We start from the raw sequence: 25,454 nt of genomic DNA on the forward strand, positions 1-25,454 counted from the left end.
GTCACCCTGGTGACACTGACAAGCCCTCAGCTGCGAGAAAGCTGCTTCATTCTTGCATTATCAACTGCTCACTTCAGGCTGAAACTTGGTCGCAAAAGGAAGGCCTGTTTATTGAGTTCCTGCTTATTCACTAAGCGCTGCTGAGTACTATTTCCAATTCTCAAGGTAGATAATATCTCCATTACGCAGATGAGGAAATGGAGACTTTCAGAGGCATCAGAACTTAAGTTTGCCTGGGGTCCCACAGCAGGTAAAGAAAGGATTTGAACTCCTCACCTGTGCGACCTGGGGTTCTAGAACAAGCGTCAACAAACTATGGCTTCGCTTTTGTTCATGTAACCCTCAAGCCAAGGAATTTTTCCTGGGAGTTCCCTGGCGGTCCAGGAGTTAGGACTCTGCGCTTTCACTGCTGCGGCACCGGGTTCAATCCCTGGTCAGGGAACTAAGACCTCACAAGCCTCCCACAAGCCATGTGCGGTACGGCCAAAACAAAAAAAAAACACGATGATTTTTCCTTTTTTTTTTAAAATGTGGGATGAACAAGTGGCCGGAATGATGACCACAGTCAACAACACCTCACTGAATACTGGAGATTTTTACAGTTAAAGAATCAAAATAATATTTCATGACATATGGAAATTACATGAGATTCAAATTTCATTGTCTACACAACTTTATTGGAATACAGCAGTGCTTATTTAGGTAATTGTCTACAGCTGTTTCCACGTTGCAACAGCAGACTTGAGTGCTTAAAACAAAGACCTTCTCGCCCACCAAATCTAAATATTTGCTCTCTGGCCCTTCACAGGAAAAGTTTGCCGACCCCCAGTCTAGGCCCCCAGACTAGGAGGCCCCAGTCTCCTCTAGCCTTGGGGGTGGAGGAGATAATATTCTGAGTGACTTGACATCCTGGAGGATGGGCAGGGAAAACGGAGGGCCTCAAGACAAGGCCCGATGAGCCATGGCTCCGAGGAGGGAAGGTCCCTCTGAGGCGGCTGTGTTCGTGCTCTAGGCCTGTGACCTCCTTCTCTGAGTTACCACGTGCCTTCGTTCCTGGGAGATCAGGAAACCGAACACAGCGATCCTCAGCCCAGGGGAGGGAATGTGTATTGGGGTCACACGATAAACAACAGGAAAGGGGAAAGTGAATATGAATGAGGGCAGGGACTTGGCACAAGGGTTTAGGAAGTACTGGCCGTGCCCTGTACTGAGGCTGTGTCACCCTTGTGTGTCAGAGAAGAATCATTGTCTACTGAAGAGCTGAGGTGATGGGGACCCAGTCGGAAAGGCTCCAAGACTCATTGTGACGAGGAGAAGGGGGTCCTCTGGGCTCAGAGTGAAACTGGGTTAGAGTCATCGGAGCTGGAAGGAGCCCAGGGGGAGGCCCTGAGGGCAGCCCGACTCCCACTGGTTGCTCGCTCCAGATTAGAAATGACCCCATCTCTGAGGAATCCCGTCTATATGTTGCTTCTGACCAGCCCTCCCAGGACAGGTGTCCACCAGAGCTGGACAGCCTTTCCGGAGCGTAGCAGGCACTCCCAGGACACGGGGATGAGAAAGCCAGGTCATTCCCAGGGAGACTTGTAACAAAGACAGGTAGATCCCTAACACATTCGCACATGTCACCAAGGGACGGCTGGCCTGGGGCTTCCTTCAGGCCCTCAGTGCCCTCCTCTCTGGCCTCTTCTCTAGAAAGAACTCTGGCCTTAAGGTCAGTATTTCACATCTGGACCACGTCTGAGGCATCCTTTCCAATGGCCGCCCCTCCCCAGTAGCTTTCTGCTCTAATCCAGCCCATCCTGGGCACTCAGCATTCCAAAAGCCTACGTGCCAGGAACCATGTGGGCTCCAGCCTTACAGACAAGAAGCATGGCTCCAGCTTCACAGGCTCAGGGAGGAGTAGGGGAGAGAGGTTGGAGGAACAGCTGTTAAACAGATCATCATGGGCTTCCCTCGTGGTGCAGTGGTTAAGAATCTGCCTCCCAATGCAGGAGACACGGGTTCGAGCCCTGGTCCGGGAAGATCCCACATGCTGCGGAGCAACTAAGCCCGTGCGCCACAACTACTGAGCCTGCGCTCTAGAGCCCGTGAGCCACAACTACTGAGCCCTCGTGCCACAACTACCGAAGCCCGTGCGCCTAGAGCCTGTGCTCCGCAACAAGAGAAGCCACCGCAGTGAGAAGCCCGCGCACCGCAACGAAGAGTAGCCCCCTCTCACCGCAAATAGAGAAAGCCCACGCGCAGCACTGAAGACCCAATGCAGCCAAAAATAAATAAATAAATATCCCTTAAAAAAAACCAAAAAGAACAGATCATCACTATCACTGAATGATGGTAACTCTTGGTAGAGTCTGTAGCAGCAGGAAAGGCACCAAGGCTGATGTATCTGTCCCGATTTCCCAGAGGAAGGCAAATAAATTTCCTAAATAAACAGATTTCTTCCTGAGAACGTGAACCCCAGACTTGCATGTCTTAGTGGAGCGCGCCATCTTCTGGCCTGGGTCCTACCCACCTCCTAGCCTGTCTGTGTCTGAGGGCGAGGCTCTCTTACACTATCACATACCTGTGGCTGGAAGAGAATCACCCCTCCACCCCTAGAGTTGCTGGTAGGAGAATCATAAACCTGCTCTTCCACTTTACTGTGAGTAGTGTTGGGGAAAACAGAATTCCAGGGCTTCTGTCATAGGTAGATGACTGTAGTAAAATCCCACTTTAAAAAAGTGCAGTTCAGTTCAAGATCTGTGCAAAATTGGGGATGAGAGGAGTCTGATGCTGTTCTGTATGGTAATGTAAAGAACTACTCCCAAAGAGACACATGTATATGTATAACTGAATCACTTTGCTGTACACCTGAAACTAACACAACATTGTTAATCACCTATACTCCAATATAAAATAAAAACTTAAAAAAAAAAAAGAAACCTACTCCTGGCCTTCCCTGGTGGCGCAGTGGTTAAGAATCCACCTGACAACGCAGGGGACACGGGTTCGAGCCCTGGTCCGGGAAGATCCCACATGCCGCGGACAACTAAGCCCACGCGCCACAACTACTGAGCCTGCGCTCTACAGCCCACGAGCCACAACTACTGAGCCCGTGAGCCACAACTGCTGAAGCCTGCGCGCCTAGAACCCGTGCTTCGCAACAAGAGAAGCCACCGCAGTGAGAAGCCCATGCACCGCAACGAAGAGTAGCCCCCGCTCGCCGCAACTAGAGAAAGCCCACGCACAGCAACGAAGACCCAACGCAGCCAAAAAATAAATTAATTAAAAACAAAAAACACCTACTCCCAGTGCCAGTTATGTGGCTTTTAGGGACCTGTTTCCCGTCCCCAGTAAGGATGTCGACTGCACTGTCTGAAACTCTCAGATGTCTCTGAGAGCTGTGTGTGCACACCTGAGCACACAAGTGTGTCCCCAGTATTGATCTGCTGGACAACCAGAAATAAATTCTGTCATACCTCACAGTAGTGGGGAAGTCTAGGAAAGAGGGAACTTGGGGCACCAAAGCCCACTCAAGCCCTCGCATGGCGTGGGGCTAAAGTGAGTAATTCACACCTCGGGGAATGGACTGTTAGAGATTATTGCATCCCTTGGTTGGGGGAGGGGGTGGATCCCTCCAGTGGGACCAAGCCCTGTGGTAGCGGTTGGGATTTCTCTAGGAGAGCGGTTCTCTTGCTCTGAGAAAGCAGTCTCTGGGGGACCGGATGGGACCCTTAGATGTGGCTATCGAGGAGAAAGGCTTGAGGAGAGGCGCTGACACCTTTTGAAGGTGTTTTTGTTTGGTTTGATTGGTTTTTAATGCTTTCCTCTTGACTGTGAGGGGAATCTTATGAAAGTTCCCATGTCACTAATATGTTTTCATTTATATTATAATCACATTCAGTTCTTCAACCCTTCAGTATAGCCCATTAACCATCTCATGTGATGCTGATGTGGAAAATGAAAAAATGGAAGTCTAGCTGCTCTGTGTTCACCGGTCAGCTAATACCTGGAATCCTGACAGTTCACTGAGGTCCAGGGTGCCAGAAGTTCTGTTGTGCAGTAGGAAGGGAGGGGAGGCTTTGGAGTAGCCGTGAGCAGAGGGGAGGGACTTGTGAGCCAGAGGGCCTGAACGGACAATTCTTGAAAGGGACAGCACCTCTCCCCCAATGTATATTAGAGGGAAGTGGCATTTGAAGCAGAGAAGGCTGCTGCGTGGATTACAGACAAGAGGCAATCTTATTTTGGTCAGAGATGCTCTTGTTCTGCACTGTGGTCCAGAGAACTCACAGTCTCTTAAGGCATAGAGTCCTCTGTACCTGACCACTGGTTGTAGCTCTTTCAAAAGAACCTATAAATCTGCCTGCTCAGAGCCCTTTATTTTTGAGTCTCAGATCCTCTGTTTGAGGACTCACTGGGTACATGGTCATTATGTTGCCTCATCTCTTCATACTAATAAGTACCGTTTTTCTGTTGAAAACTTTTCAGCTCTAGGATGCATACTTTATTGGTCTTCTAAAGAAGACAGCTGTGACCTGTGTCTTAATCCTCAAGGGAGCATCCCTATCTGTTAAGGGGCTGACAAGACACCCTTTTTCCTCAATTCAGTCTGGGCAGGAGCTGTCCAGTCATTTTCTGTTCTCAGTGGGAAGTGCTCACCGTTCACCCCCAAGTCCCTGTGCACAGTTGAAATTGAGCCCACAACAGCTCGCAAGATCTGCTAATGCCGGACCTGCCTGAAATTCTCCACCACCAGACTGAGAAACAGAAATTCCCCACCTAATTTCAGTACTGGCTATGATGACTTCCATCTGTTGTCTTGGAGTCAGAAGGGACTGGCCTTTGTTTCTTTGTCATTTAACTCAATTTTCTTATTTTTCAGACACAACTGATTCTAAAACTTTCAAGTGTTAAAACCTTTTGTTTTGTTTTGTTTTGCCACACCATGCAGCTTGTGGAATCTTACTTCCCCAACCAGGGATTGAACCCAGGCCCTCGGCAGTGAAAGCATGGAGTCCTAACCACTGGACCACCAGGGAATTCCCAAAACCTGTATTCTTGATGAGTGCAATTAGGATTTACTTATGAGAAAGCACACTCTCTTTGGTCATGTTTAATTTATATTCAAACATGACATACAAAATCTCTCATGTGTAAGCTTGCTAGAGGCACTCTTTTGCTCAAGATTCTTTTATCTATACTATCCCATGCTAGGAACTTTGGAGCTAGAATCTTGGAGCATCTTAAAGGTCAGGTTTAAAAACATCCGAATCTGCTTGAGCCCTTCAGATTGCCAAGAGTCTCACCACCGCATATTCTTTCTCTCCAACTCCCTTAGACATTCCTTGCCTAGCCTCTGAAAACATCCGAGGTTGCCACTCTGGATTTTAATTCAACTCCTTCATTCTACAGTGGAGGGAAATAGACTGCAAAGAGAGGAAACAACTTGCCTGAGGGGAAGCCACTCTGGAAAGAGCACGATTTCCTGCTCTCTTGATACACTACTCTCCCTTTTAGACACAGATTTTGTACTATGGCCAAAATCAACATCCGTCACCAAAGAGAAATGGAGAATCTGCGATTCCCCTAGCGCTTTAGAAAGAAGAGTTGTTTGCGGATGGCAACAATATCTTGTCTGTTATCCGTGTCCATGCAGGTAGAACGCTCACTCAAATGCAATCCCCAGTCGGGCCCACCTCAAAGTAACTACAGATTGCGGGGAACCCGAAGACACAGTCCAGAACAGGAACCTCCTCTCCTAGATCACGTTTCTACCCGAGCCAAAGAGGAACGGACCGGAAGTTCCGCGCAGCCGCGGAGGAAATACCTATAATACAGCGGTTACGCTGGCCGGAAGAGAAAGGTGCAGACCTTACAAGGCTCCGCTCCTACTTCCTGTTTCTGCACAGTTGCTGTTGTCGACGTTAGGGGCGGGTGTCGGAAAGCCTCCTCGGCTTTGGACGGGTTGTGAGATGCCGGGCGGAGGCCGGTGTCCCGATTGCGGCTCCACTGAGCTCGTGGAAGACTCGCACTATTCGCAGAACCAGCTGGTGTGCTCCGACTGCGGCTGTGTGGTCACCGAGGGAGTCCTTACTACCACCTTCACTGACGAGGGCAACCTCCGAGGTACCTCTGCGGGCTTTTCCGGGGCCGTGGGTACAGCCTGGGGCTGTGGAGGGATTGACGTCAGATTCTTCTTATCTCTTGCCCTCTCCCTGTCACGTGCACCCTTAAATATGAGAGAAAACAGCCTAAAGTGGACGAGCGAGCTGCAGAAGGTCAGGGACTGCCATTCATCTGTGTTTTTCTAGCACCATATCTGGTATATGTAGTAGGTATTAACAGACGTTGAATAAATGAAACAGAAACAAAGTTCCACTCAGTTTACCTCGTCTGGGCATGGTCGAAGAATTGTATTGATAGATCAATTCTTTACGAATACAGAAAATACTGTTATCCCGAAGTAGTTTTGAGCACTAATTGGCAAAAGCAATTTTTTTTTTTTCTTTACTTTGCCTTCCAAGTCCCTATGCAATGCAGCTCTCAGAATCTGCAGGCAGGAGAATTGCCTGAACTGGATGTACAGGAGGGACAGCTGGAAATTTGGAACACTTGGAGCTGCTTTAGGGCAGTCCTAGTCCTTTTTAGTCTCTGTGTATTTGGTATTGCTTGTGGTCATGGAAAACCAGGTGGACCTTTAACTTGCACAGATGGGCACTTTCTGTGAGACGAGGAGTGGGTGCATGATGATCGGGATTCTGCTTCCCGGTTTTGTGTGGCGGGAGGGCAGGGATTTGGTGAATAGAGGCTAAACAAGCTATTTGTTCATTATCTTACAGAAGTAACATATTCCCGAAGCACAGGGGAAAACGAACAAGTTAGTCGCAGCCAGCAACGAGGTGAGTATCAACCTTTTATGACACAGTGGCTTTAAAGAAAGTTCCCCTGATGGTCTAGCCCAGTGGTCCCCAACCTTTTTGGCACCAGGGACCGGTTTCGTGGAAGACAGTTTTTCCACGGACTGGGTCACGGGGGGATGGTTTAGGTAGTAATGCGAGTGATTGGGAGTGGCAGATGAAGCTTCGCTGGCTCGCCTGCCGCTCACTTCCTGCTGTGCCACCCGGGTCCTAACAGGCCGAGGACCAGTAGTGGTTGGTCCGGGGGTTGGGGACCCCTGTCTAGCCCATCTGCTTGTCTTTCCTGTTTTCAGCATTACTGGGTAAGGTAGAGTGGAAGAGAATGGTAATTAGAAATAAAGGATGGAGATGGTTCTAAGACAGGTGGCAGTTAGGTGGAAGGTTTAGGTTTGCTTGGGGGGTATGTCTGAGGTAGACTCAAGGAGCCCAGATCAAACTTTGGCTTGGCCACAGATCAAACCAGCCTCCAGAAGATGGGGCACTGAAGCGTGACTTCCTTTCATAAATGTCTTTGTGCCTTTTGAATGACCTCACCAAGTGTCTCTCTTGTCATTGTAGAAAGGTCCATTATTTGTGCCTCTGGTATCTGAGGCGAGTTGAACAGAAATTGCTAGGAGCTGCATGGTGGCTTCTTTGACCCCTCTATGTACAGTATCGTGTCATCTGCAAACAGTGACAGTTTTACTTCTTCCTTTCCAATTTAGATTCCTTTTATTTCTTTTTTGTCTCTGATTGCTATGGCTAAGACTTCCAAAACTTTGTAGAGTAAAAATGGCGAGAGCGGGCATTCTTGTCTTGTTCCTGATCTTAGAGGAAATGCTTTCAGCTTTTCACCATTGAGTATGATGTTAGCTGTGGGTTTGTCATATATGGCCTTTATTATGTTGAGGTATGTTCTCTCTATGCCCACTTTCTGGAGAGTTTTTCTCATAAATGGATGTTGAATTTTATCAAAAGCTTTTTCTGCATCTATTGAGATGATCGTACGGCTTTTATTTTTCAATTTGTTGATGTGGTGTATCACACCGATTGATTTGCAGATATTGAAAAATCCTTGCATCCCTGGTGTAAATCCCACTTGATCGTGGTGTATGATCCTTTTAAGGTGCTGTTGGGGCCCCTCTAACTCCTGCTGTGGGTTTCTTAGGTCTCTGCCGAGTGAGAGACCTCTGTCGAGTTCTGCAGCTGCCACCAACGTTTGAGGACACGGCAGTTGCCTACTACCAACAGGCATACCAGCACTCTGGCATCCGTGCTGCCAGGCTGCAGAAGAAGGAGGTGTTGGTCGGGTGCTGTGTCTTAATCACCTGCCGGCAGCATAACTGGCCCCTGACCATGGGAACCATCTGCACCCTGCTGTATGCAGATTTGGATGTGTTTTCTGGCACCTACCTGCAGATGGTGAAGCTCCTGGGGCTGGATGTGCCATCTCTGTGCTTGGTGGACCTGGTGAAGACCTACTGTAGCAGGTACCTGCCTAGTGGGAGACACGGGGATGGAATGGGTTTAGACCTGAATCCTTTTACCTCTGGCTGGATTTTTTTTTTTTTTTTGCGGTACGCGGGCCTCACTGCTGTGGCCTCTCCTGTCGCAGAGCACAGGCTCCGGACGCGCAGGCTCAGCGGCCATGGCTCACGGGCCCAGCCGCTCTGCGGCACGTGGGATCCTCCCGGACCGGGGCACGAACCCGTGTTCCCTGCATCGGCAGGCCTACTCTCAACCACTGCGCCGCCAGGGAAACCCCTGGCTGGCTGTTTTTGACCAAAGCCCATCTACAAGGATGTGGGAGAAAAAAGTCTTCTCCCTTTCCTGTGCCTAGCACTCACTAATCAGGTTAATCCTGTTTTACATTTCTGGAATCTTATAATTTTCAAATCCCTTTGCCCTTACAGCACCCTAATGATGTAGGAAGGAAGGTGTTGGCCTTGGCACGGGGCTCCTGGGTTCCACCACTCATGTTGTGTGTGGCCTACTTGGCTAGATGGAGCAGCCCTGCCTCGACAGGATCATGTGTGATTATAGCTGAAAGGATATTAGTAACTGAGGGAGCTGGAGTTAGAAGCCAGTTTTTTTGTTCTTTTTCAAAATGAGTAGCTGTGTTCTTTTTTTCTGACAAATATGGTAGAAAGCAAAGACTATCGGTGTGAAACAGTCTTGGGTGTGAAGCTTGGTGACGTCCAAGCTGGATGACTGTGGGCAAGTTTTGTGACTCTGAATGTACGTGACAGGCTGTGGAGTAGATTAAAGGAGGGCATTTGTGAAGCCCTCAGAATGATGGCTGATGGGATGGGGGAGGGGCATTGTCAAGAAATGTTAGCTCCCTTCTGCATTCTCCTGCCCTTTACCTCTTCAGCAGGAGACTCACCCTGTCTTCTCTCGGTACCTGGATAAACTTGCTGCCCAGCAGGCTTGGGTGTTCCCGGGAGGATAGCATAGCTTGCCCATCTTCCGCGCTTTGAAAGAGCAGTCCCCTAGAGGTATTGAGATCAGACTCTCATTTTGGTTATTTCAGCTTCAAACTGTTTGAAGCCTCCCCGTCTGTGCCAGCCAAGTACGTGGAAGACAAGGAGAAGATGCTATCGCGAACGCTGCAGTTGGTGGAGCTGGCAGATGAGACGTGGCTGGTGACCGGGCGGCATCCCTTGCCTGTCATCACCGCTGCCACTTTCCTGGCTTGGCAGTCGCTGCGGCCTTCAGATCGGCTGACGTGTTCCCTTGCCCGATTTTGTAAATTGGCGAGCGTGGACCTGCCCTACCCCGCTTCCTCCCGCCTGCAGGAGCTGCTGGCTGTGCTGCTGCGGCTGGCCGAGCAGCTGGCCTGGTTGCAGGTCCTGAAGCTTGACAAGCGGTCTGTGGTCGCGCACATCGGCGACCTTCTCCAGCACCGCCACATGTTGGTCCGCAAGGCCTTTCGAGACGGAACAGCAGAGCCAGACGCACTGGACGCCCGGGAGAAGGAACTGCAGGGGCCGGGCCAGGGGCAAGGATGGGGAAAAGAGGACCGGGGCGATGTCTCCGTAGATTTGCCCGCAGGGAAGCGGCCAGCGAGCCCCACCCTCCTCCTCCCACCCTGCATGTTGAAGCCCCCAAAGCGGATCTGTCCCACACCCCCTGTCTCCACAGTCACTGGAGATGAGAACATTTCTGATAGTGAGATCGAGCAGTATTTGCGTACCCCTCAGGAAGTTAGGGACTTCCAGAGAGCCCAGGCCGCTAGACAGGCTGCCACGAGTGTCCCTAACCCTCCCTGATGCACAGCCGGGGTCTGCGGGGTCGGGGGGCGCGGGCGCTTAACCCCACCTGACGGCGGCTTGCTAACAGGCCTGATGTAGCCAGAGAAATCAGTGTATACAAGTCTTTAGGTATCTCCCTTCTCATTTAAGGGACCCAAGAGGGGGTCTGCAGTTATTGGACCCCAGGTCCCAGAGTCGAAGTCAGAAGGAACACGGGGACGCCTGGGTTGGAGAGTCCCATCCCTCGTCCCAGACAGTGGTCGCACATACTCCTGTTCTGTGGGCTGGCTTTCTCTTGGGCTGTTGGGAAGGTGCCAGGCGCTCTCCTGCTCTCGGTTCAGATTGGATACACCGCAGCTGCAGGGCTGGCGGGGCCTCCCTGCTGGTGTGGAGCAGTGCACATTCCGGATGGTATCAGCCCTCAGAGGTTGGAACTGGGCAGCCCTTGGCCCTGCGTCCATTCACAGGCCTTAGTGGGTTCGTGTGTACAGTGTCAGAGATCCTCTCCCTCCTAACAAAAGGACCGGGGCTGGAGTAAGCTCATAGCTCAAAGGGCTTTGCAAAATTTTAATATATTAAAACAAGAGGCATCTGCTAGAAAACATTCTATTGTATAAAACCCGAGCTTTTAAAAACATGTTTTCTTTGGCACTTTTCATCCCCTCCCTCCCCTTTCCCCAGCGTATTGCAAAAAGCTCTCCAGTGCTAAGGCATTGGCGGGGTATGTAAACAGCAGCCAGCGTAAGTGGAAGAATAATACGAAGCTTTTTTTTTTGCCTTTTTTTTTTTCTGTCTAATATTGTCTGTGCAGCAAGCATAAATAACAGGATGCATCCCAAGGCGCGTGGGTTTTCTCCCTGCCCCTGTCTTCTCTTGCCTTGGTGACCAGGCTGGGGTGATATGGAGACTGGGCCGGGTTTCCCTGTGGCTCTTCGTGAGGCCCAGGGTGCCCTGCACTCGCACTGCATCCTGTAACCAAAGGCTGGTGGTTGCTTTTTAGGTTGGGAGAAATATGCGTGCTGGTGTTTAAAAGCAGTGAAGGTGCAGGCCCCAGGTGAGCTGCAGGCCCCCCACCCCCCACTGCCCTGGGGACTTGGCTTGGGCTTACGGGAGGCAGGAACCTGGTTTGATGTTTTGGAGGTTTCTCCCTAATATGGAGCTGGAGATCAGATCATTGGAACGGTTCTCCTCTATGGCCTCACGTGGCAGGGAGTGCGCTTTGTCAGTCCCTAGGTGTGGAGGGCCGAGACTGGGGATATGGGCTTGTGACTGGACAGTAAGTGCTTCTCCAGCACCACCTGCAGCCTGGCGGTGGCGGCCCTCTTCAGAGCGTTTTGTTGTTTTTGTTTTTTTATAGGATTAGGTTTAAGGCAGGACTGGCTTCAGCCCCAGATCTAAGCACTAACTGCTTCCCTCACATCATCTCCAGGCATCTGTCGGGCAGCTTCTTAGGTGTAGGGCCTGGGCTTTGTCCTGAAGCGCCACCTCTGAGCCCTGCCGTGTGGTGTGTGTCCCAGTCCTGTGGTAATGGCCTCCAGCCCTGATGGTGCACCTCTCCCCCTGCCCCCCTCCCAGAGGGCTGGTTGATCCCTGCAGCTGCCTGTCACCCCGCCCCACCTTCTCCTTTTGCATAGCTGATCCGAAAAGCAGCGCCTTGTTTCCTCCCACTGGTCCTGGTCACCTGGCTCATCTGCTAGGCTGGCTCCCTAGTTAGCCAGAACCGGGTGGGGGAGAGGCCCTAGGATCTGGGCACAGGCGGGTGACTGATTCAGAGGAGGGCAGTGAGGAGAGAACACCTTACTCAGGCCCCCATCGCCCGTGTGTTTCGGGTAAGGCTGATGGCCGCCCGTGAGCGGGGCGGGAGGTGCGGGGAGTACCTTAGGAGAAGCCCGCCTGAGCTGTGCTGTCCCTGCCGCCCTTGCTCACTCCGCAGCCCCACAGGACCTTTCCCCCGAGCCTGGACGGCAGGGGCTGCCGAAACCAGCCTGCGCTGGGACGGAAACGTATCCCGTCTGCGGTTCGGGGATTGTCTGTCGCTACCCCAGAGGGATGGCCCTGTTCGCGTTGGCGGGCCTGTGCCTGTCCTTTCCCCATCCTCCGGGACTAAAGCTGGCGAGCCCGGGCGCAGCGAGGCACCTCTACCTCAATCCTGGGGACGTACCGATCGACCCCGAAGCGGGGTCTCCTGCGCACGCGGCCCGCCCGTCCTGAAGCGGCGCCCGCCCCCAGCCTAGACGGTGGTCTCGCTCTTCCAGAGCCCCGTCTTCATGCAGCCGCCGCCGGCCGCCTCGGCGCCGCTCAAGGTGACGTCGTCGTACTTGCCGCCCTTGGGGGCGCCGTTCAGGCTGGCAGCGTTGAGCGGGTACGAGCGGCGCTGGCTCTCCTTCTCCAGCGCGCCGCCCCCGCCGCCCTTGAGGTGGTCGCGGCCGACGCCGCGGCGCTGGCCCGGCCGGCCGGCCTCGGGGAGCGGCGCGGCGCTCGTGTCGCTGCCCTCCGACGGCGTGAGCGTGCTCTCGCCCTCGAGCCGGGGTCCGGCGCCCGGGCTGTTGCGGCTGCTGCCCGGGTAGCTGTCGGACGGGCTGTTGTGCGGGCTGCCGCTCTCGCCCGACGGCAACTCGGCCGCCCCGGCCGCGCCCCCGCGCGGCGCCCTGAGCCGGTTCCTGCCGCCGGCCTCGCCCGCGCGATGCCCCTTGGCCCGGCTCTTGTGGCCCCGGCGGCCGTGGTGCGAGTTGTTCGGGTGGCGCGGGCCGAGGCTCCCCCGGGGGCCCGGCGTCTCGGGCTCCGCCTCCCCGCGGGCCGCCAACCCCGCCTCGCACGCCTGGCTCTGCGCCAGCTGCAGGTTGGTGAGCTTGCAGGGGCCCGGGGGCGGGGCGGGGCCGCTGCTGCCGCTCGGGGACGACTTGAGGGACGCGGGCCCCTCTCCGAACGCCGGGGACCCGTCCTCTGGGGCGGCGGGCGCGGCCCGCGGGGAGGCTCGTGAGGCCGAGGCGGGGGGACGGCACGCGCGCCAGGAGACCCTGACGTCCCTGCGCCTGGCACAGTGATGGGTGAAGACGAAGAGGCCCAGGGCGGAGGCCGCCACCCCGTACAGACAGCTGCACACCACCCGGGGCAGCCAGCGCTGGGACACGCTCAGAGCCCCGCAGGCCCACATGGCCAGGTAGAGGAAATGCGTGGTCACCAGCGCCCCCAGCTGGGTTCCTGGAGAATAGAGACCATCACCCTCCTCCGGGGGCCCGGGCGTCACCACCCCTGCGCTCCCAGCGGCTAGAAGGGAACCCGAGTCACTCAGGAGGGGGCCGCTGCTCCTGAGCCTGGTGGAACCCCTCAGCTCCTCCCCTGGCTCCAGGGAGACCCTGCTGGTGCCCCCCTTTGGGCTCTGTGCCAGAGGACCCCGTAAGCGCAGCGCCGCGCACAGGAAATAGATCCAGGTGATGAGCAGAATCAAAGCCACGGGGATGTAGAAGGCTCCTAGGCTGGGGCGCCACACTAGCCAGCAGCTGAGGGAGACACAGGCGGCATGCGTGAGGTGGGGCGCGGAGGCTGGGTGGGCGGGAGGGGAGGCTATGGTGAGTGGAGAGGCGGAAGCGGCTCAGTCAGCATGCAGGGCTTGGGGCTGGGTGACGGGCTGGGCGGGTGTTTGGTGCCGCCGCGTCGGAGTAGGAGGCCTCCGGGGCAGGGCGAGGCCTCCGGGGCAGGGCGGGAGGTTTGGGGCAGGCGGGCCGTGCACTCACTAGGGGCTGTGGTCCCGGTAGTTGTGGATGTTGACAGCGGCTGTGATGCCACAGATAATGAGTGGGATCCCTCCCGCGATCAAATAGAACCTGGAGAGGAATGGGTTTGGGGGTCAGAGAGTTGGGGAACAAGGAGGGGGCCAGGTGCTCAGAACCCTCACCTTGGGGTCTCTGTCCTATCCTCTTTCCCCTAAAAATTATGTCAGAGTTTGTTTGCCAGGGATGCAGTGCCTCTCCAGGGCAGGTCAGTAGGTCCCTAAGGGGTTTGGCCAAGACTGTTCTAAGGGACAGTGGCCAGAATTGCTTTCTGTCACCCTAAACAGTGCAGAAGCCAGGGGTGCCACTTGGGTTCCCAGGATCCCTGCCCAATGCCCTTTGAGGTCGCTCCCTTCCTGGCCTTGTCATGCCTGAAAACCCCAAGGATGCCCCCCGTCCATGGCACTGGGCAACCTAGTGCCACGCAGGGCCTTGCCTCTTCTGCCTTTTATTTTTTTTTGGCTGAGGGATCTTAGTTCCCTGACCAGGGATTGAACCCCGGGCCCACTGCAGTGGAAGCACTGAGTCCTCACCACTGGACCCCCGGGGAACTCCCCACCTCTTCTGTCTTGGGAGTGTGATCTCCCAGGACCTTGGACCCCTGGGACAGCATCCACCCTGGGAGAACAGCTTTTGGTGTCCTCCCCCGACTCCTGAGCCCTTCCCCCCTCCAGAGCTGACATACCGGAGCATGGGTCGGGGGGCAGGCAGGGCAGCATCCCCTTCTTGTGGAGGTGGTGCCCTCCAGGTAAGCTCCTTGTGGAGGACACGGGCCTTCACCCCCATCCAGAGCAGTGTGGACAGTGAAGAGTAGTGCAGGGTGATGCCCACCTATAGGGTCAAGGCACTGAGGCTGGGAAACTGGCCGTCCCAGAGCCTCAGCCCCGCAGTGCTCTCCCGTGCCTCCCTTGTGCCCAGCCTCCAGCTCCACCCAGAACCTCCCCAGGGTTCTGTCCCTGACAGTACCCTCTCTACTTCCAGCCCAGGGTTCTCCCCCGTGCCAGGGACTCTCCATGACCCTGTCATTGCTGCCTGGCTCATCCCTGACCTCTCTTCCATCGCAGGATCCCACTCTCCACTTTGTCCTGTCCCTTAGTTGCTCTGCTTCTTACCTCCCCTACTCTCATGCCCCCCTCGCCCATGAGGCTGGACACGAAGAGCGGAGCCCCCTTCCTCCCGCGCGCCTCCCTCCTGTACCCCAGGCTGCCGTCTCCGATCCTGGAGACCCCCCACCCCAGCCCTTCTCCTGCTTACCGCCTGGCAGACCATCTGGTAGTTGGTGAGTGTGATGCCTCCCGCAAAGACGGCGGAGGTCATGGCCATGTGGAAGCACAGGTTCAGCAGCATGTGCCAGCCCTTCCGGGACACATGGATGGAGCTGCCGCAGAAACAGTCTTTAACAAATGGGCCGCCCAACCCAAGGTCAGGCCTATGGGGGTCTCAAGGTCACTGGGAGAGTCAACGAGGAGAAGGCAGATATCTGTATGCACGCATGGGCGTGAATGGGATGGACACCTTAACCCCCAAACGCATTTTCCAGCTGCAGAACCTTTGAAGGAAAGGCTAGGCAAGAACCTGGGAAAGGAACACCCACTGTCGCCTTGCCAGTACTTAGTAACACCCGGCATGCCCTCCCTTCCCTCAGGAGCTCTCACCTGTGGTGGAGGATGTAGGTGATGATGGTGGAGAAGAGGCAGAGCAGCAGCAGGGCCGTGCAGGGGTACACAACAGGGTGCAGGCCTGCCCCTGAGCCCTCCACCTCCCTGGGGAAGGCGCGCAGCTCCTGGAAAGAGCAGAGAGAAGTGAGTAAGGGGAAGCCGGGAGCTGAGAGGCCGCCCTGTGGAGTCCTGGCCGGTCCCCCAGGCCAGTTTTCCTCTTCCCAAGCCCAGTCAGCTTTGGGCCCCAGCTTTGGCCTTTGGTCCATCTGGGTAGCAAAGATGTAGGCACCATGACACCCTCTCTTAGAAAGTCGGTCTAGGTGGCGTTAATGATCTGCCTTTCTGGGAAATTTTCAGGTTCCCAGCCCGAGAATCAGAGAGGAGGGAAGAGGGGCAGGTTCTGTCTATCATACAGCTGCACGCCTGCTCAGGATCTGGAAAAGTGGGCTGTGAAGTGTGGTGCGGGCACGGGGGCTGGACAGGGGTGAGTGAGAAGGGTGACCAGGATGGAGAAACGTTCCCAGATTTTTTTTCACTTTAACGATCTGGGTGTCAGAGAGTGCAGGATGTGGAGACCAGGCTGGGTGGTCTCTGATCCATCTCTCTCAATATGGGAGTAGAGGCAAGACCTCTCTTTTTTTTTTTTGCTCTGGGGCTGCTATTATAGGGATGACCTGATAGAGGGCCTGAGGACCTGCCTGTCTTCTGAAAGATGACGAGGTATGGGGTAGACCAGAGGGCCATTTATTTCCCTGCGAGTCCTGACCATCACGAGGCCCGATAAGGCCTGTTTTTTCAGGATTTCTGTGGCCCCAGGTGCTCAGAGTGCCCCTGGTCACCCCCCGCCGGCGCCCCTTCTGCGTTCCCCTGCCCTCCACCCCCGTGCCCGCTACCCTCACCATGAGCACGGCCACGTTGCCCAGGTGCTGGCACTGCAGGGAGCTGACGTGGGGCTGGCTGGAGCGGAGCTGGCAGCCCTCAGAGCTCCAGCCCCCGGGCCCCCCCGGCCCCTCCTGGCTCCACCAAGCGGCCACGGGCTCGGCCCCCTCAGCCCAATGCCGCAGCGAAACGGCCACCGGCTCAGTCAGGTTTCCCACGCTGCAGCCACCTACAGGGGAGGGGGTCCACTCAGGCTCGGTCAGGGCGTGCGCTGGGCTTGGGGAATAGAGTTAGATGCCAAGTGTGGGCCTGCCCCCCAGGGCCTCAGCCTAACTGGGAGACACAAGGATGAATCAAAATAAAGGCATCTGGAGGTGGTGGCCCACCTAAGTGCCAAATGAGTCGTGGCGACATGCCCAGGAAGGGAGGACTCTGGGGTCCGGGACGAGAAGGTGGAAGGTGACGCGGAGGGAGTGGAAGCCCGGATGAAGGGAGGATTCAGGAGGGCACCCTGAGGGGGAAGTTGGCACCAGGTGATGAAGGGGGACGGAAGGAGGCCCAGGTGGGTGGAGGGTTCGTGTTATAGCCCTTTGGAAATCTGACGAATCTGGGCTGTGAAACCCAGGGTCTCCTGAGCCTTTTCTCCACCAGTCCATTCCTTCACGGGACATCCCTGCCCCGCACCGCCCGAGGAAATGGTGCAGGGCCACGGCCCCCGGCCACCTCCAGCAGGGCGCGGGGGGCGCAGGGGAGGGCGAGCGGGGTGCAGGCCCTTACTGGTTCCCGCAGAGATGACGGGGGTGGCCACGCCGCGCCTCTTGCCAAGCCCAGCGGCTCCAGGGCGGGAGGTGTTGCCGTGGCTGCGGAAGAGACGGCCGTTTCGGAAGACAAGCAGCTGCAGGGTGCAGTCTGGGGGGGCCGGGGGGGCCAGGGCAGCCGGGAGGGACGAGAATAGACTGGGCGGCAGCTGGATGGAGGCCAGGGCCACGCTGTTCTGGGGGGAAACAGGAGTTCCTCAGAGACACCCGGGTCCCTGGGGCTCGGCTGTCCTCCAGCCCCTCCTCCTCCACCCCCTCACCCACTGTCTGAGTCCTGCGTCCCCTCACACCATCCACCTGACTAGGTGCCTGCACCCGTACCTGCCCTCTCAGCATCCTCCCTCCCCCGGCGCCCACCTTGATGTGGAAGGACGACAGAGAAACGTTGGGCCTCCCCGTGGTACAGCGGAAGCGGAGCTGCTGGTCGGCCAGGGGCTCCGGCTCCGGGGAGGGGTTCTGGCCGGGACCCAAGGGCCGGGTGCCCGGCGCACCGGCCTCCCTCCTCTGGAAGGCCGTGCAGGTCAGGCCCACGTAGCTGTGCGGCTTGATGAGGTAGGCCTCCAAGGCCACGTTCCTCGAGTTCTAGGGACAGGGACCTTGTCACCCCTCTCCTGGCCTTCTCCTGCTGGAGACCGCAGACCTGCTCAGGCCAACCCGCCGTCCTTGCTCATCACTCAGGGCCTGGCAGCCTCGCGTCTGCCGTGGAATCCCCCGAACCCCTGCTCTTCGGCCCGTCCTCCCGCTCGCTCACACCCCGTCCTGGAGCTGGCCCAGCTCTTGCCACGTCCCAGTCCTGCTGCCCCAGCTATGCCGGGGAGCAGGGTCCTCGCCCCCCTCGGATCTCCCCCGGCACCCAGCACAGTCTCACGCAGAGGAGATGCTGTGCGCTGCTTGTTAGCTGGTTCGCCACCCACCGCTGGAAACTCCCCCTCTTCTCAGGGAACAGAAGTCTCCGTCACCCCTTCCCCACCCCACCCCCCACGTGCTTCCATCCGGCTAGCCCTTCAACTCGGTCCCCGCACGAAGCCCTGTGTAACTTCTCCGATGTCGCCGGCCTCCCTCTCCTCTGCCCTGCTCCTGACAAGTTGGAATTTGATGCCACACAAACGGAACCCTAGTCACGTTCGGTGTTCTCGCTAACTGGGCGCACGGCTGGTGCACACTCGGAGGACTTGCTCCTGGATGACAAGGGCTGGCCCCGTCACCTCTGAGTCCCTCCCTGTCCCTCCCTGGGCAGGGCACCCTCCCAGCCGGCCCACCGTACCACAGAGATGTGCTGGGCGTGGGCGCTCAGGGCGGCCCCCCCAATGCGCTCCAGGGCGCCCACGATGCCGCTGCAGGCCTTGTCCTCGCGCTGGGCCAGCCACAGCAGGTGCTCGTCCACCAGCATCAGGTTGCTGGCCATATCCACCATCACCTCCACCAGCTGGAGGCGGGGGCGGAGTCACTGAGGGCAGGAGGGGGGGCTGGGGACCCAGAGGCTGGGGCGAGACCGGCTTCAGCAGGTGGGGGGCAGGTGATTTCCAGGGGCCCCAGGGGCCCGATCGAATCTCACCTCTTTGATCTGGTCGACATAACCCAGAAACTTCTGGATCATCTGAGCCACGTAGACAACGTCCATCATGTCGGAGAAGCTGGCGGCCTCGGCCGTGTATACTCGAAGCTGGTGGGCCAGGGTCAGTGCGTTGGAGGCATTGATGGGCATCTGGGGGTGTGGGGAGGAAAGGGCACCGTCTAATCTGGCTCCTTCTCCCCCAAAACAGCGTGGGGGCCCCCTCCCCTGTGCTGATGCTCAGAGCAATGGGGCCTAGGGAACAGGGTCTAGCCCACAGCTGGGTCTGGTCCAGACAGGAGGCGAAGGTAAGGAGTGAGCCCTTCCCAACTCGGGGCCGTCCACTGGTTATGCCACTGCTTGAGGACAACGGGATGACCTCACGCTGTCCCTGCTTTCTGCTTAAGGCTGTCCTTGCTGTACTGGGGACCTTGGGGGTGGCCCACATGTCCCAAGTGTGGCCCTGGGGTTCTGAGTCCCCTGGGAAAGGGAAAGCTAGAGGAGAAGAGCATGAGACACGGTGACCACGGCCCCTCACCATGCATCCCAAGGCACAGCCCATGAGGCCAGCAGGCTTCTCCCCTCCCCCTTTCCCGCACCCCTCCCCTCTCCTGGCCTCACCAGCACGAAGGTGTAGAGGACCCGGGTGATGTCGTTGGTGTACAGACAGTGGGAGTAGTCCCCCGGCTCCCAGCGGCCAGCTCGGTCACACCGGCGGGAGGCTCGGGTGCCAGGGGCACCCCCGCTCAGGGGCACCGAGGTGAAGGGGTACTGCAGGCAGGACTGGTAGGCTGTGATGCCAGCCAGAGTTCGAGGCCACCTGGGGGCAGAGGTGGGAAGTTGCTGATGACCTAGGCTCCTCAGGCCAAGAGTCCCTCCCCTGCCCTGGGAACTGTGAGGCCAGACTCCTTGGGAGCTGCAGGACGGGCCCAGAAGAGGGTGTGTGTTTGGACGGGACTTCAAGGGCTTCCCAAGCTCCACCTCCTTTCTAAAGCTGTGTTTGTTGGGACAGTGCTGTCACTGGTGCTGCGAGGCTGGACTTGAAGTCCTGAGTTCCAGTCACTTATGCTTTCTGGGCCTTAGTCTTCTCGGCTGTACGATGGGGAGAATAACGCCTCCCCTGCCTAAGCGAGAGGCCACTGGGATGTGAAAATGTGGCATCCGCAGTGGGAGAGCCTTGTCAGCTACGCATGTAAGGAAGAAAAACGAAAAAAAACCCTTTTTGTTCTGCACAGCACATTCAGAGGGTGATTTTATACAAAAGGATACGGTCTCTGTAAATATGCCAGCGGGACCTGGAGCTGAATGACAAAAGGCAGTGTATTCTCCAGCTTGGAGTGGGTGGGGGACCGGTCACCGGTGGTCCCAGGGGCAGGATCAGGGTGTGGGCCGGGGCCTGGGTCTCGAACCTGAAGTCCCCGCGGTTGTTGGCGACTCGCTCTGCGGGGCAGTAGGAGGCCGAGGTCTCCAGCACCACGATCTCCACCTTCTTGCTGGCGTTTCCCTGGACCGTAGACACGGAGCACTCCCATTCGCCTGAGGCCCACACGCCGATGTGAGACAGGGTCAGCTCACTGTGGGCGGGCGGGCGGGCGAGGGCTGGCTGGAGGCGCTCCCTGCGGCCAGCCACCCTCCCCAAGCGCCCGGGGGCCACCCTGGGGCACACAGGGCATCAGCTCCGGGCTCATTTAACTGAGCCAGGGAAACACGTACACACTTCTTTAACTCTGATTGGCCTTCCGTTAGTGTCTGTCTTTTTTTGGCTGTGCCGTGTGGCTTGCAGGATCTTAGTTCCTCGACCAGCATGAACCCCGGCCCTGGTAGTGAAAGCGCTGAATCCTAACCCCCGGACCGCCAGGGAATTCCCCCATTTCCCCATGTTTTATCACAGAGATAATATTACCTCTCTTGCAAATCTACTGGAGAGATCAAGTCCAATGATACAGGTGAGAGCCGCTGTATCATTGTGAAAGCACTGCAGAAATGTCAGATATAATCTTTTTCTTCTATCAGGCGTTCAATCTGTCCCTCATCCAGACCATTTCTGACTTAGTCCTGGATGTGCATCAGCACACCGCACGTATCCCCAGATCAGGCCATCTCCTTTGCGGGGTGCATGAGGGTACTGTGGCCACCCCCGCCCGCGCCATGGGCCCAGAAGGGGCCGCAGGGCCTGTACCTGGTGATGAAGGTGCAGTCGTGGATGAGGCTGTCGCCCAGGAGGATGCCCGCCTGCTCGTCGCCCTCCACAGGGGCCCGGTTGTGGTACCAGCGGACGTGGGTGTCATTGCCCAGGTAGCTGGCCGAGCACTGGAAGGGCAGCCGGTCGCCCTGGAAGACCACTTGGCGGAGGGATGGGATGAGGTGATGTGTGTGCAGCTCCAGGGCCCCCTCTGTGGGAGGGGACACTGGCAGTGAGGCTGAGTGACGGGTGAGGGTCCAGTGGGGGCAGAGCCAGGCCCCTCTGTCTGGTCTGGAGCCCGCCCCAACTCGGAAGGAGAAGGGGGGCTGGAGAGTCTCCGGAGATAAGAGCGCAGGAGAGGAGCAGGCGGGTTTCGAACAAGTAAAGATGCTTCTTTCCATGGCACACTTGTCACCCCAAGAGGTGGGACCAGACGGAAAACATAAACAAAGCAGCGGCCCCAAAGGAAGTTTACAAAAGCAGATGGAGGACCAGCCCCCAGTGGGATCTGAGGGAGAGGACGCCCTGGAGGCCAAGCCCAGCGCACAGGGAGCCTTGGGCCAGCAGGGGCCCCTCAGGAGGGAGCCTGAGGGTGCGGGTTTGCTCACCGCAGCGCAGCTGGGCCTCCTGGAGGCCGCCCAGGGTCTGGGCGTGCAGGGCGCTGGGGTAGGCACAGAGCGTGCGCTCCGACAGCTGCACGGAGCGATTCCGGGCCCAGGACAGCAGCCAGCGCAGGCGGCAGTCACACGTCAGGAACTCGGTGCCCAAGTCCCTGCAGGGGGGTGGAGGGGCCACAGGGTAGAGCAGAGGGAGCGTGGGCTCCCCGGGGTGGGGATGGAGCCCCAGGGAGAGACTGAGGCTGGAGAGGGCCGGGAGGGCAAAATTGTGCACGTGCGCCCTGCTGCCACCATGGCCGCCATGGCAAGCACGGGGAGGCGCGTATGGTGGAGCTTCAGCCATCGTCTGCCCCACCTCCTCAGAAGGCTGGCCACGTGGGCACGGTGCTTATGCGTCTCCCTCCTGGGAAGTGGAAGGAAGCAGGGCCTGACTGCTGGGGCTGGGGAAGGATACTCACACAACCTTAAGGGCTGGCAGCTCATCAAAGACCCCCGGTGGCAGACTGGAGAAGATGTTGCCAGATATGTTTCTGCAGGGAACAGGGAGAGGGGATCTTAGGCTCCCTCTGGGCCACAGGAGGTGGGTGGTGAGTGATGAGAATGCGGGGACCCGTGAGGCTTTGGGGAGCCTTCCCTCTGCCCCCCTCCCCGTCCCTCACTCACAGCCGGAGAAGCCTGGGGAGGCCTTGGAAGGTCTCAGAGGTGAGACAGCCAATCCGGTTGTTGGAGAGATCTCTGGAGAGACACACACGACCTCAGCAAGTCGGCCACGTGGTAGCGCACGGATCCGCTTGTGAGGGACACACGCGTGTGGGCGGGGCTTGTGGGCGGGAGCGGAGAAAGACACGGTGCTGGGGCATGAAATGTCTGCCCCCAGCCTGTTGCGTGCGGGGAGGAGAGGCAGTGAGGGAGGGTGAGTGGGAGGGTGGCGGCACCCACGGGACCGCCTCCAGGGACGAGGGGGCTGGGGCGTGGGGTCAGGACAGGCCACTCACAGGCGCTTCAGCTCCCCCAGACCCAGAAAGGCGCCCGCCTGCACTGTGCTGATGACGTTGTTCCTCAGGTCCCTGTGGGAAGCAAGCGGGGGCCTCACACCTCGCCCGCTCCGGGGCCACGCGGCTGCCCGGGGCGGGCGGCCTCACCGCCGCCAGTGCCGGGCTCTCGGTTTCCCTCTAAGTCCCTGCTCGCCTCGGCGCGGCTGGGAGGCCGGATGAAGGACCTGGCCGCTCAGACGGGTCCCCCTCCGCCTCCCTGGGTCAGGGAGGATGCAGACACCGAGAGATCCGGGGAAAGGGCCTCGGGTGAGGAGGCCGGCGCGGCGGAAACGGGAGAGGAGCTGGCCGTGAACCGGGAGTCAGGAGGCCTCGGTTCCCGGTTCCCACGAGCTGCCCTGAGTTTCTCAGTCTCTCAGGGCTGCTGTAGAATCGTTTGAAAATGGGTGTAGCGGCCCTTTGTCAACTGCTACACAAAGGTAAGGTCATCTTGAGCCTGGCCGCGGGGAGGTACTTTAGAGCCATCGGGCGGATGCTCCACCTGGCAGGTGAGGAAAGGTCCCGGGCTGGCTGGTGACCCTGTGGATGCTGCCCCGGGGGGTTGTCCATCACCTGGCCCCGCCCCTCAGCCCTCACATGAGGAAGCTGAGGCCGAGGGGGTCACCTGCCGCCCTCCCCCCAGGCCTCCTCGAGCCCCTAGTGCAGAGAGAGGGTGGCAGGGGAAGGGCCACCTCGGGTCACAGACTGGACAGAAGATGGCAGTTGGCCCCCGGGCACCACAGGGCCAAGGGTCACCCACCAGGAGGGACGAACTGCAGGGAAGTTTTCAGAGTAGCTTCCCGTCCCAGGCTCTGGTGGCTCAAACTCCATCACACGGTCAGAGTGCCACCCTCCCTCCACTTTGTCACATCCTCCCGGGGCAGCAGGGGCGGGCCGAAGGGACAGTCCCGGCCCACTGGGGATCGGCCGGTGCCCACATGGCCCCAGCCCCCCACCAGACCCGGCAACCCTCTGGGACCACTGAGGCCCAAGGCGATGGCTGGCCCCCTGGCCTGCCCCAGCACCCTGTCCTCTCGGGCACAGCTATGGGGAGAGGCGCCAGGCTGACCCAACACTTGCCCACCTACCCAAGGCCTACCTGTGTCTTTCCCGAGCCAAACCAGAACAGGCTCGCGGCCCACAGAGACCTTACCAGGAGGCCTCACTGCCCACCTGGGGGCGGGGAGGGCTGCAGCCTCCTGGCTAAATCCCTACGTTCCAACATCCTCTCGGGCCCACCCAAGCACCCAGGAGATCATGAGGCAGAGGGCAAGGGTGGGGGGTTCCTGGAATAATCAACTTAGGTTGGCCTGTGGGGTCAGCCTGCTCTCCAAGGCCCTGCCACCACCCCCACCCCCACCCCCCGGGCCAGACCCGCCTTCTTGGCTCTGCAGGTCAGAGTCTCAGGGGCAGCTCCGGATTATGGGCAGCAGGGGGTTAACTGAGCCAGCTCCCTTCTGGGGGGAGAGGAAATGGGTGTCCAGGATGGGGAGGTGCCGTCCCAGCAGGGGGCCTGTTTTCACACAGACAGTCCCCCGGCTGGGGACAGAAACACCCAGAGAGAGACAGAGACAGAGAGACAGAGAGCAATGCAACAAATCCCCTGCCCAGCCCTGCCCCTGGCCGGGGCTCCTCACACCTCAGCACCCTCTCATACCAAGGACTTGGGCTGCATAACCCTGCGCCCCGCTGAGAAAGAAGAGGAAGCCCCCGGAAGGGCCGCTTCGTGCAGGCAGGGAATGTGCGAGAAGGCAGCCCCTAGAAGGCTCCTGCAGAGAGGAGGCTGGAGATGGCTGGGAGAGCGCCCGCCCGCCCAGGGTTGCCCCCCCACCCCACAGCCCGGTCCTCTGATGCTGCGGCAGCCCGTGCCCCCGGCCCCTCTTGGGTTCTGGCCATTCTCAGGGCTCCGCCTCCCACCCGTGTGGGGGACGAGCAGAGGGAAACACATTCCTCATTGTGTCACTTCCCTTCATGGGCTGCCAAGGGGCCCAGGCTGCAGCCCCCCGCCCCTTCCCTCTCCGCTCACTATGTTTATTCTCATTTCCTCCCTGGCCCCCCTCGAGAACCCCCCGCCCGGCTGCCCCACTGATGCTCTACAGATGGGAGCACGGCAGCCCGCTCGGGCCCAGCCCCTTCCTGCCCTGGGTTTCCTGCAGCCCGGGCCAGCCAGGGCCTTCTGAAAGGGGAGCTTCCAGCAAGTGTCGGCGGTCCTGACCTCTTGTCTGACGCCCGCAGAGAGGCTTCCGGGGTGACCAAGGCAGCCCTCAGAAGGAGTGCCCTCAGAGACGGCCTGCTGGCCTGGAACCAACCAGTCTTGGGTCCTCTCCGGAGGGGCACAGGCCAGGGGCGGCTCCTGAGCTGCTAGCCCGATGGGGGCTGGCCCCTGGGCAGCTGAGGTCTCCTGGTCCCTAAGGTGGGGGACGCAGCTCTGGGGCTGTACCCTCCCTAGTGGTAGGAGGAAATGCTACCGTAGAACTTGGGTATTTTTGTGGACCCGCGAGGCCCCTATAGGTTGGTGGTTCTGCACATTTCTCGCTTAGCACATCCTTTTGAATATCTGATGAGGGCTATGGAGTCCTGCCCTAGAAGAATGCACTACCCCCAATATTGTGCATCTGATTCCAGGGGCTCGTGGAACCTAGGTTACAACCTCCTGCCCTGGACTTGCTCATTGGATTCCTTCATTCCTTAGGTGAGTTTGCAAGGACGCACAGATGCTTCTATGATGTGGAATCTCCTGCCCTCTGTCTGCTTCCACAGACCTCTGGTCTTGGAACCTGGAGAGAATGCAGCTTATGGGTGGAGCCTCCCTCCCTAC

At 58.0% G+C, this 25,454-nt stretch overlaps 2 protein-coding genes across 2 annotated transcripts in view; one reads left to right on the plus strand and one right to left on the minus strand.

The window, feature by feature from the left end:
* Window positions 1–5,887: 5,887 nt before the first annotated feature.
* Window positions 5,888–10,816, plus strand: BRF2 (BRF2 general transcription factor IIIB subunit). The gene is made up of 4 exons (XM_060001476.1): window positions 5,888–6,105; window positions 6,819–6,878; window positions 8,044–8,365; window positions 9,409–10,816. Exons 1-4 carry the CDS (start codon window positions 5,952–5,954, stop codon window positions 10,145–10,147), a joined length of 1,275 nt encoding a protein of 424 aa, XP_059857459.1. The 5' UTR covers window positions 5,888–5,951; the 3' UTR covers window positions 10,148–10,816.
* Window positions 10,817–11,235: 419 nt separating this feature from the next.
* ADGRA2 (adhesion G protein-coupled receptor A2) overlaps window positions 11,236–25,454 on the minus strand; it is a 33,916-nt gene continuing 19,697 nt past the window's right edge. The window contains exons 3-19 of the mRNA XM_060001475.1: window positions 22,601–22,672; window positions 22,269–22,340; window positions 22,064–22,135; window positions 21,597–21,760; window positions 20,986–21,199; window positions 20,216–20,380; window positions 19,428–19,626; window positions 18,810–18,959; window positions 18,519–18,680; window positions 17,612–17,836; window positions 17,214–17,430; window positions 16,457–16,665; window positions 15,555–15,682; window positions 15,154–15,277; window positions 14,585–14,730; window positions 13,864–13,953; window positions 11,236–13,629 (exon numbers count right to left, since the gene is read on the minus strand). Of these exons, the coding sequence (XP_059857458.1) occupies window positions 12,360–13,629; window positions 13,864–13,953; window positions 14,585–14,730; window positions 15,154–15,277; window positions 15,555–15,682; window positions 16,457–16,665; window positions 17,214–17,430; window positions 17,612–17,836; window positions 18,519–18,680; window positions 18,810–18,959; window positions 19,428–19,626; window positions 20,216–20,380; window positions 20,986–21,199; window positions 21,597–21,760; window positions 22,064–22,135; window positions 22,269–22,340; window positions 22,601–22,672 (3,679 nt within the window). The 3' untranslated portion in view covers window positions 11,236–12,359. The remainder of the gene's footprint in view (window positions 13,630–13,863; window positions 13,954–14,584; window positions 14,731–15,153; window positions 15,278–15,554; window positions 15,683–16,456; window positions 16,666–17,213; window positions 17,431–17,611; window positions 17,837–18,518; window positions 18,681–18,809; window positions 18,960–19,427; window positions 19,627–20,215; window positions 20,381–20,985; window positions 21,200–21,596; window positions 21,761–22,063; window positions 22,136–22,268; window positions 22,341–22,600; window positions 22,673–25,454) is intronic.

Source organism: Delphinus delphis, chromosome 21, assembly GCF_949987515.2.
Source record: "Delphinus delphis chromosome 21, mDelDel1.2, whole genome shotgun sequence".
Lineage (NCBI taxonomy): Eukaryota > Metazoa > Chordata > Mammalia > Artiodactyla > Delphinidae > Delphinus > Delphinus delphis.

What these genes read in the sequence shown, in the direction of transcription:
- BRF2 (XM_060001476.1), top strand. Translation starts at nt 5,952, where the DNA reads ATGCCGGGCGGAGGCCGGTGTCCCGATTGCGGCTCCACTGAGCTCGTG. An exon ending in TAGTCGCAGCCAGCAACGAG is followed by an intron (nt 6,879 to 8,043) that starts GTGAGTATCAAC and finishes TGGGTTTCTTAG; the next exon opens with GTCTCTGCCGAGTGAGAGAC. An exon ending in GTGAAGACCTACTGTAGCAG is followed by an intron (nt 8,366 to 9,408) that starts GTACCTGCCTAG and finishes TGGTTATTTCAG; the next exon opens with CTTCAAACTGTTTGAAGCCT.